The sequence below is a fragment of the Nelusetta ayraudi genome, unplaced genomic scaffold, assembly GCF_046127955.1.
Source record: "Nelusetta ayraudi isolate G7.1 ecotype Tasmania unplaced genomic scaffold, CSIRO-AGI_Nayr_v1 ptg000091l, whole genome shotgun sequence".
Classification (NCBI taxonomy): domain Eukaryota; kingdom Metazoa; phylum Chordata; class Actinopteri; order Tetraodontiformes; family Monacanthidae; genus Nelusetta; species Nelusetta ayraudi.
Window position 1 is genome coordinate 1,539 of NW_027466141.1, and position 10,962 is coordinate 12,500.

At 52.4% G+C, this 10,962-nt stretch overlaps 1 protein-coding gene across 6 annotated transcripts in view; it reads right to left on the reverse strand.

Moving 5' to 3' along the window:
* Positions 1-1,631: 1,631 nt before the first annotated feature.
* LOC142902068 (DNA-binding protein SATB1-like) overlaps positions 1,632-10,962 on the reverse strand; it is a 34,538-nt gene continuing 25,207 nt past the window's right edge. For 2 of the 6 annotated variants that reach the window (XM_076046876.1, XM_076046873.1), the window contains 2 exons: positions 3,536-3,647; positions 1,632-2,127 (listed from right to left, as the gene is read on the reverse strand). In XM_076046876.1, the coding sequence (XP_075902991.1) occupies positions 1,709-2,127; positions 3,536-3,647 (531 nt within the window). In that variant the 3' untranslated portion in view covers positions 1,632-1,708. Of the gene's footprint in view, positions 2,128-2,246; positions 2,594-3,535; positions 3,648-10,962 lie in introns of those variants that run through there. The other 4 variants (XM_076046877.1, XM_076046874.1, XM_076046878.1 and 1 more) reach the window with 3 other exon arrangements.

Sequence of the window (10,962 nt, forward strand, 5' to 3'; positions counted from 1 at the left end):
ACAAAAGAGCCCGGATTAAACGCACAATGGGAATGGGATGTGGGCTACGGGAGAGGGGAAGGGGAGGGAGCGCGTGTCCATGTGTGAGCGTGCGTGTGTGTGTGTGTGTGTGTGCGCACTGCCGGCGCGGCGTCGCCGCAGTGAGAGCGCAGCGGAGAAGAAAGGCCGGAGGAGAAGTAGAGATGTTGGGGGGTGGGGGGGGGGATGGGGGGGAGAAAAAAAAAGAAAAAAAGAAAAGAAAAGTGACCCAACTCTTCCTGGATTTTGTCGTCGGGACAAGAGAGGCGGCGCTCGCCGGGAGTCGGGAACGCCGCTGCGCCTCGGCCCGGCCGAGCGGCGCTGTGGCGGGCCTGTCGGGGCTAAGGCCGCTTCCTGGAGGCCCAGCGGACGACGCGGCCACTCTCTGCTCTCCTGCATTCAAACATCTCATCAACGGTCAAGCGGCGTTCAGGGGCTCGGCAGGCATGGAAAAGTTTCTAAAAAGGTCGTGAACTTGACAAGATCATTCAAATCAGGGCAGCGGATTCAAAATGTGGATTTTTTTTTTTTTTTTCTGTCAGAAAGAATTGAATCTCTGGATGATCAAGTGGAGGCAGAACAGGAAGTCAGTCGCTCAGGAGATGATTGACAGCTCCGTTGTTTCTGCACTTTTGGAAAGCTTTGATTGATGGTGAAAGTGTTTCTGGGGGTTCTGGGAGGCCACAGGGACCCCCCCAATCGGGCCACGGGGAATCCCCCCCCCCCCTCACCCCAGTGGGAGAAGTGGGGCTGGTTGTCGGCGATCAAACGTCACCTTCAACTTTCCAAAAGTGGGAGGTGATCTTGTCGAAGGTCATTAGACTTGCACTCTGACTCCACCGCACTGGCTGTGTTATTTCAGATTAAGATTACCACTCGGTCTTTAATTGAGCTGAGGAGAGAGGAGTGATTTACCGCTCGTCTGTCGCTGCGTCTGGCTCTAAATCTTTCCACATGCTCTTTATGGAAAAAACCCACAGAAGTTGTTGACTAAATTGCTGGGTTGAACCTTTCATTTGTCTGTTTACCTGCTTCCCAATACCTGAGCGCAGCGGCAGCTCGTCGCGATCTGAGGGCAGTTTCCTGCAGTGGTGCAGTTGGTTCACAGGGGGGGGGGGGGGGGGGTCAGGCGACTGGACGAAAAGTTGTATTATAATGAAATGAATGCAATTATTGATTCATTTATTTTAAAAATGGTTTGTATGGAGTTCTTTGGGGGTTTATGGACAAAAACCTTTAGAGTAAAAGTTTTTTGTTTTTGTTTCTTTTTGCATTTCGTTGGTGCGGTTTGTTAAAAAAAAAAAAATCCTGACACTGAAGCCAAACAAAATCATCAAATTGGTAAAACTGATAAAAAAAAAAAAAATTAAAAAAAACTGCCACACACTTTGCTTCCAGGTGATGAATGGCAGGCAACACGTGACCTTTTTCATTCAAGCTTTCCTCCGGAAGGACTTCCATTGGTGATGAAGTTTACTCCTGGGTTCTGGGAGGCCACAGGGACCCTCGCTCGGAACCGCAGGGGTTTGCCCCGGGACAAAGCGCGCCGCTATCAGACGGCCGCCGATCTTCAAAACGTCATCTTTGAATTTTTCAAAGTTGGGAGTGATCTCGCTGGAAGTTTATGTCAGTTTAATTGGGTTTTCGACTTTACTGCGGCTGCGTTTCCAGATTAAGATTACGGCTTTCTCTAATTGAGATTTAGACAGAGGAGTGATTTATCGCTCGTCTGTTGCGGCATTAAGGACTCTGTCGCGCCGTAAATCTCTCCAAATCTTTTCCCGCAGACACTCGTTATGGAAAAAAACACGACTTGTTGACTAAATTGCAGGGTTAAAGCTCTCAATTTAGACCTCGGTCGCAGCGTTTGAGGCTGATTGTCCTCAAGTCTGCGTAGCCTCGCCCCCCCTTCCCCCCCGCAGCCCCCAGGGGGAGAGGAAAAGAGTACCATGCAGCCGTGTGTGTGTGTGTGTGTGTGTGTGTGTGTGTGTGTGTGTGTGTGTGTGTGTGTGACCACCGTGCGAGACGTACCTAGTGCATTGGCACGCGGGCTCTCTCGGAGGACACACGTCCCCAGGTAGCCCTCCAGCTGGGAGGTCTGGCGCATGCCTGCACGGTCCGAGGGCGGCGCATGAACACACACACACACACACACACACACACACACACACACAAACACACACACACATTCACAGCAAAGAGTGTAGAGATGTTAGAGAAGGAAACACCGGGGTTAAGGCTTCTCCCCCCCCTCCTCCTCCTCCTCCTCCTCCTCCTCCTCCTGTCTAAAGTAGCGCTCTGCCACTCCAGCTAAGCAGAGATATGACATTTAAAACGGCGGCGTGGCAAAGGCCACTCTGGCAGCTGAGCCCGCCACATCCTCTCTGGTTCAGAGGGAGGGGAAGAGGGAGAGAGAGAGAGAGACAGAGACAGAGAGAGAGACAGGGAGAGACAGGGAGAGGGGGAAAAACAAAACAACAAACACAATTGTGACGGAGAGTGTGTAGGAGTACGCGAGGCGACACGCAGCGAGCGGCTACAGCAGGTTTGTTCAGGGAATGAACGTCGTTCCGCCCTGTAGCGCCGCTTTACGTGAAGGAGGAGGAGGAGGAGGAGGAAGAGGAGGAGAAGATGAAGGAGAAAAGGAAGGAGAAGATGAAGAAAAAGAAAAAGAAGGAGGAGGAGGAGAGAACATCTGATAAGATACGATCACAACAAGCCATTTGCATGAAGGCCGTGAAAACATTTTTGATGTAATATCTGCTCGCTCGCTCGCCGGCTAACAGCAGAGATGGTTGAGCAGATTGCGGCAGCTAATATCTCCTCATCACACACAGGAATCCTGTCGGTCCTATCTACTGTGACATCATATAACATCATTTCCTCCCGGGTCAAAGGGGATTTCTTTTTTTTTTGTTTTTTAATTTTGTTTTTTTCTTTTTTATTGTCCTTCCTACCCTTTCAATCCCCTCCCCACCCCTCCACCCCCCCACCCCCACCCCCCACCCCTGGCAACGTCTGATAATATAAAGCATGCGGCGTTATGTGCGGCTCGATAAGAAGATCTAATTGAGTTTCAGGCCAGGCTGCGGCCGCTGGACCATCACTGCCTCTTTGTCCCCCCCACCCCCCCGCCGCCACCGCCACCACCACCGCCACCGACTCCAGTGGGTTTTTTCCCTCAGGTTGCTGCTGCTGCTGCTGCTGCTGCTGCTGCTGCTGCTGCTGCTGCGGCCCCTGCCGCCGCCGCCGAGGCCTTTGCGGCGTCGCATGCGAGCGGCGTTAAATCAGAGATAAACACTTTGTTCCGCCGCCGTGCGGAAACGAGCGGCGGTGTTAAATTATTAGATGACAGGATAAAAATGCATTCTGCAGCCGCGCAAAGAGACAAAGAGGGAACATATTGTAACGGCAACTAATGTGTGCGTGCGTGCGTGTGTAGAGAGACAAAAGTGTGCGTGCCTCTCTCTCTCTCTCTCTCTTTCGCTCTCTCTCTCTCTCGCCGTTTTTTGCTTACCCATCATATCTTTTGTCTTCTTGAAATGTTTATACCAGCGCCCAAATTCCTGACACTTTGCCGCCGACACATTTGCATAGTAAGTGCTGTTGACAATGGAGGAAATCATACTCTGAAAGAGAGAGATTGATTGAGAGGGAGAGAGGACAAGAAGGGGGGAGGAGGGGAGGGAGGACAGTGGGGGAGGGCAGAGGGGGAGGGGGGGGGGAGAGACTTTAGATTGTCATTGTTGGGAGAGAGAGAGTGACAAAATGTTGCTTTTTTTTTTTTTTTTTTGCAGACATAATATTAAAAGCCGGTGCGACATGCAGCAACGCGGCGGCTTGTCAAAACAAATGAGAGATAGCGGCGGCGGCGGCGGCGGCGGCGGCGGCGGCGCAGCGGGGAGAATCACACATGCACAAGTTTTTTTGGATCCCCTCTTCTGAAGAGAAAGCAAATCAAACAAGGCTTTATCTGTTCCTTTAGAATGTTTTCTTTCTCTTTTTTTTTTTTTATCAAATGCTGCTGAGTTTGTTTGAACGTTCGGCTTTTTTCTTTTTTCTTTTTTGTTTTACGCGGAAAAAAAAAAAAAAAAAGAGGGAAAAAAACGCCGCGCGAGTCGCGCAGAGCGCAGACACATCAAGCGGATGGAGGAGGGGGGAGGAGGGAGGGGGGCCGGGGGGTTCCATACCTTCAGAGCGGCAGATAGCTCCTCATCTAATAAGAGCATCTGGGGAGTCGGGCCACGCAAACAGACTGGAGCCTCTTTTATTTTCCCGCTCTTTATTTACACAATCTGGTGAAGAAGAACGACTTCAAGAGGCAAGGAGCGCCCGGGCCGAGCGGAACCACGGCGGCGGGGGCCGTCGGGCCTCCTCCTCCTCCCTCCTCCTCTTCCTCCTCCTCCTCCTCTTCCTGCTCCTCCCTCCTCCTCTTCCTCCTCTTCCCTCCTCCTCCCTCCTCTTCCTCCTCCTCCCTCCTCCTCTTCCCTCCTCCTCTTCCTCTTCCTCCTCCTCTTCCTCCTCCTCTTCCTCCTCCTCGGCTGCCCTACGTTCGCCCGCCTCACGTAAACAAGGAGCCACGGTGGTTGCTGTTGTGTTTTTTTCTTTCTCCCCCCCTCACCAACTATCCCTCCTCCTCCTCCTCCTCCCCCCCCCCCCTCTCTCTAGTTTCATTAAAATGAATGTGTCGACACCTTGGCGGCCTGCGGGCGAGACGAGTGCGATGCAGCAGAAATTGTTTTTGATTGTTATAAATATTCAAAGGAAGCCAACCATCTGTTTTCAAATTACAGGTATGCCATCTTTATCATTTCTTTATAATGTATGCGCTTCAGAGGGACGGCGGAGGGGGGAGAGGGTGGGGGGCACCTTCTGGCAGAGCATGAGTGTGAGTGTGTGTGTGTGCGTGTGTGTGTGCGTGTGTGTGTGTGTGTGTGACACATACACACACACACACACACTGAGACACGTTCTGCTCAAACGGAGGCTGGGAAGGTCAACGCCACTCTGCACTATTGACCCCCGACGCTGACGTTGCTCACGACGCCAAAGACAACAAGGCGGCCCCGGCCGCGCCTCCTCCCCAGCCGCCAGCCAATCAGCCGCCAGGGGCGGTTCAATTAAAGTCAGAGCCTCGCTTTTTTTATTGGCCGGCGGCCGCCTGCGACTCTTCCTGCAGCCCAGCGAGACGCAAACCTTTCAAGCTCCCCAGGTCCGCCTCACATCTCAGGCCCTCACTTTCCCAGCAGCCTTTGCACCATGAAATATTCAAAACCTCAGGAAAAGACAGCGCGCGTTAGCCCTCTGTTCACAGCCTGCAGCAAAAGCTTTTCGACTCGGAGTCATAGCCCGGCTCGGCTGGAGGTGTGGTCGCTACCCTGGGAGAGCCCTCTGTGACATCACAAAAGGCTGATTCCCAGAACTGAAGGGTTGAAGGCTTAGGTTCTGACAGCCGCCGGCTCATTCCGGCGCTGAGAGAAGAAGCGGGACTGCGCAGCATCACAGACGACTCAAACGTGACATCTGACTTTACATCCTGTCCTTATGTAAGTAAATGCCCCTCGTCCATAAGTAAAAGCTGTCATGACGCTGAGGGTGGGGGGGGAATAAAGTTTCTCAGAGGAAGAGCTCAGGGCGCTCTGGTTCTGAGCTAAGAGCCTTTTGAATTAGTTCCATTAGGTTTGAGCAAAGGCAGAGGGCGATACCAGTAAAAAAAAAAACTTCAACACTGGGCAACAACTCGCAGTGAAACAACCCAGACGGTCAAAATCGCTCTGGAGATAAGACCTGGGGGGTGGGGGTGGGGGGGGGGGGATAAAAACAGAGTATTTATGATTCTTCTGGTAAACTTCCTCCCGTCAGCATCGTTTATCTTCTTGTGACAAAACCTATTTAGCGCATGCTTCTGGACCAATGAGAGCGCACGAGGGTTGTTCAGAAGTCTCAGAGTTTCCCAGCTCGCACGCCGACTGACCTAGATGCCGAGAATTAAGAGGCAACTTAGAGGAGACAAACACTGTGCTCCAAATTGCACACTTTAGTTAGCGGTGAGGCTTCGTGTGTGGCTCGTCTAATCCTGCCAGGGCGGCGCTGCCCCAGTTCGCGCCCGCCGCTGACGCTAGCTGCCATATCTGAGGCGCATTTTTTTTTTTAAAAGTGGTCAAGGATCTGAAGACGCCTCAATGTTCCACAGTAAACACGGCCATTCATCACATGCAAACTAAACCCAAACACACACACACACACACACACACACACAGGCCGCAAATGTTGAGGGGCTAATTAGAACGAGCTAGCTGGCCAGCTGGCCAGCTGGCAGATGCAAATACTAGCTAGCGTGCATGCAAGAATAGCCATGCATGGTGGTTCTCCATACAGAAAAAGTCCTCCGGTCAGGTTCAGAAGTGTGGATTCTCGTTTCACACACTCAAAAAATGTAGCGTGTCATGCAAACTGTGTGGTTTAAAACAAACTCAAACTCAAACTAAACCTAAACCTAAACCTAAAGTGTTCCCAACTCACGGTGCCACCAATCACAGGCTCACCAGTCCGGCCAGCAGCAGGCCTGTAGCATCTCGGGACGGCTGGGTTCATTCCAATGTGAATCATTGGTGTCTACATTGCATGACTGCACTAAACTGTACATTCCCTCTCCCTTCACTGTAACAGGGCATACATATGGAGACTTGTATGTATTTCTTATATGTAGGTATAACAGACTTGTATATATTTCTTTATGTTTAGGTATTTTTTTAGGCATATGTGCACATTGACATTGAATACTTGCATATCTATATCTATATATATATCTGTATATATCTATTATATCTATTTCTATATGCCATGTAGATTTGTATATAGATCCTCTTTTCCTCCACCGAGCTGCACACTGTTTCCAGTTTATTTAGACTTCTGTTGCACATTGTTTACCCTGACTCCTTACTTCTTCTGTTTTAACCTAAGTAGCAGAATAGAGAATAAACCGGAGTCAAATTGCTTGTTTGGGCCAGTACAAACCTGGTCCATAGAGCTGATTCTGATTCTGACTCCGATTCTGATGACGGTCGGAAGCAAAGTGTTCAGTCCCTGGCAACATCACCGCGGGGGCTTGGACACGCCAAACCAAGAGGCTGATTCACTATCACCGATACTTTATTGGCCAAATCAAATATGCACAAGTGAGGCCGGAGTCACGTTGCCAACGGTGTGTGAATTTGTATCGCGCCGTCATTGTAAGGAGCAGGAGGGTGAAAAGGTCTCCGTTAGGAGTGACAAAGGCGTCTTTTATAGGTCTGCTGAAAAGCCATCATTCACCAGCGGTCCCGACCCGAGTTCAGGTTTCGGTTAGCGGCGAAGTGGCAACGCCGCGGCGCGCTCGCTCATGAAGCAGCTCCTTCTCTGCAAATAATCATCGTGCTCTTCTGCTCAGAAGAAAGAAGCCAAACCCGGCTGGAGACCCAAAGTTCATCCAAAATTGAAATTTCACCCGCTAAGTGCTACTCGGCAATATAAATATATATATATATATATATACATACATAGAAAAAAAAAAGTTGACGGAGGCTCAAGTGACATTTAATGACTCTCGCAAGCGTTGTGGAAGTTCACGCAGAGGAAGACTTGCAACTGAACACCCGAGGAGGAAAGAAAAACCCAGCATCGTCTGTTGTCGCCCACGAGCCCGTGGTTTGTCTCCGACGTGTCCACCGTAGCCTCCTGGCTAGGGGTTGGTTTGTGTCACTGCTACCAAAACGTCCTACACACATGAAACCTGCAACAACTCCTCTTGGTATTTTGGGACGAACGTCGTCATTCTGACACAAATTCAGAGCAACGTCGCGAGAAAAACCTCCAAGCAAAACTCTGACACCATGACTGAACAGATGCTGAACACGACGACACGACTGCAAACAGGAAGTGAGTCTTAACGGCCCGCTTAGACTGACGGCACAATCAGAGAACAACAATAGGAGGAACACCGGTTTCAATCCCTTGCTCGCTACGTCGGGGCATAGCTAACAATCGTCCGTACGCCCAGTGAGAAGCGTGTATGCAAGGTCCCCGGCCTTGAAAAGCTGACTGTCTCATCAGTCCAACTGCCACGGTGTGGCTGGCGGGAGGCCGGAGCAGCGACACCTGCAGGCCGGGAGGTCTGAACTCTTTCAATCGGGTAACGAAGCGCTGACACGCTGCATTCACAGCATATCTGGGCTACGGCGGCTCCAGCCGACAAAACGAGAGGCCCCTCCCTCTTTCCCTCTGTCCCTCGGCTCCACCCCCGCTCCTCCCCCTCCCCCTCCCCCTACCCTCCGCCATCTTTGACACAGATGTTCTAATAAACGCTCCTCATTAATCAGCCCTCTCCCTCAATACATCACTCCTCCTCTCACAGGGGGCCCTGCTAGTAAGAGGGAACTAAACAACGCACACACACACACACACACACACACACACACACACACACACACACACACACACACCTATTCTCCATCTCGTGCTCCCCACTACTCTGTCACACACGCACACACACACACACACACACAGTCGCACACACACACACTCAGTGAAATCAAGCAGATAAGCAGAGGCTCGGCAGCCACTGCGGTGCCGGCGGGGGGGCTGCGCTAAGGCTTGTCAACAGGTAGCACCACTGTGTTTGTGTGCATGCTAGCGTGCCAGTGCCAGTGTGTCTGAAAGTCTGTGTGTGTGTGTGTGTGTGTGTGTGTGTGTGTATGGACCCTTTAAGTGATAGCCATCTGCAGCACACTGGGCTTATCAGCAAGACCAGGAAGTGGCACTGGGCGACTATCTGTCCCTCACATCGACTCCACTTCCCATCATGTGAGGCAGGCAGAGAGCGACGCAAGAACATTGCGTGTGTGAGAGCGTGGGTGGGTGGGTGCATGCATGCATGCATGCACAAGTGTGTACATGTGTGTGTGTGTGTGTGGTAAGTCAGTACAGTAGGTAGCAAGCAGCCAGAATTGGTGTGTGACGCACCAACCCTGCAGACAATCACACACATGCATGCACCCACATGTCATGTACACGTACACACTCTCTCTCTCTCTCTCTCTCTCTCTCACACACACACACCACAGACACACACACACACACACGCAGAGGCAGCGACTGGCAGCCGAGATGGCAGAGACCAGCGAAGATGGCATTTCCACGACGATTTGCTGCTACGCAACGCAGCAGCTGGTGCATCAGGGGCCGCCCAGCCAGAGCCAACAGCGGGGGGGAGAGGGGGCAGTAAGGGGTGGCGGCGGCGGGGACGTGTGGGTCGGCAATGGCAGGCGAGGGGGAGGTGTGTGTGTGTGTGGGGGGGGGGGGGCTTCGCCGGGGCTCGTTTGTTGCCATAGTTTCTGTGAGCGTGGAAGCTGCTGAGCTTCACGGCAAACAGACAGCAAATTAGCCTGATTAGCTGAGCGAGGCTAACACCACTGAACCACAAACTGTCCTTGCAGTTGTGTTACCAGTTCATGTGTTCATATGTGGTGCGTCTGTTCACGGAGAAGTGCGAATAAAAGCCTGCGTGGCGGCAGAGAGGAGCGCTGGCTGGCACCATTCTGGTCCGTAGCTTGAATTTGGTTTGTTTTTTTCTTTTTTTTCTTTTGGCTAAAAACGCTGTCAAAACACGGAAATGCAGCATTTTGCATTTCCGTGTTTGTCAAGTTTGTCAACACTGCGTGTGGAAAGATTTATTTCAGGTGTGCTGGACAGAATCAACTTTTGAGTCGGATTCAAATTTCATTCGAAATTTTCGAGCACAATATTCTGTAAAAAATAAAATAATAATGTGTGCATCATAGGGGGTTGGACGTGAACTCGACCGCAGCCAATCACTGCTGAGCTGTGGTGGTGGTGGTGGTGGTGGTGGTGTCCCCTCCCAAAGAGATGGGGCAGATGTACCGCCGAGAGCTTCCGCCTGCCGGGCGACGTGAGCCGAGCCGAGCCGAGCCAGGAAGAGCCGAGCCGAGAAGAGCCGAGAAGAGCCGGGAAGAGCCGGGCCGAGCCGAGCCAGAGCAGGTCAGACTCGACTTGGCTCCTCCCCCGCCAGCTCATCCCCTCGTGCCGTTTGTAGGCCAAACACACAAAAGGCCGACTTGCCGGCTACAAAAGAATGAATCTAAATGTTTGACAAGCCCCCAGACAAAGGCGCCATTTTACAAAATGACCCCCCCCACCACCACCACCACCACCACCCCCGACCACCGGCCTCCCTCCCTCCCTCCCTCGCTGCTCCAAGGTGAGCCGATCCTCGTCTGACTCTCGCTGCGATTTCCCTCATTTGTTAACCTCGTCTCTCCAGGCGCTGGAGGATTATGCAGCAGAATATCAAGGCGACACTAATCCTAAAGAGATGCCAAACTTCTCACCCCCCCCCCCCCCAAACTCTCCTCCTCCTCCTCCTGCCACGCCCCCTTTCCCCTCCCTCCCTCCCACTCGCTCGCTAGCTTCACTCTGACTGGTCAGAACGCTTTGATCCGCTCTCACCTCTCTGTTCAAACATGCAGGGGGAGGAGAGGGGTTCGGTGGTGGTGGTGGGGGGGGGGGGTCGGGTCAGCGGGAGCCAACCAGAACCCACCACACCCCCCGACCCCCCGCTGAGGAACACATGTCAACACGCACCGCGGCAGCCACGTTTGGACAAGGCGAGCGGAGATGGACGGAGATGTGACGCCGGGCTGCACGCTTCTCTTTACAAAGGCAACGCTTCCCTCAGTCGCAGCCAAAGCCCAGTAGGAGGCGCTCTTTTCAGCCGGGCTCAGAGATTCACGACCGATTGGCTCGTGTTTACCGGGGAGAAAAAGCAGGAAGTCTCCTGGTAGAGCGCGTGACAGGCTGCAGGCTGCGAGGCTAGCAGCGGCTAGCAGCAGCGGCTAGCAGCCGCGGCTAGCAGCAGCGGCTAGCAGCAGCGGCTAGCAGACACACGGA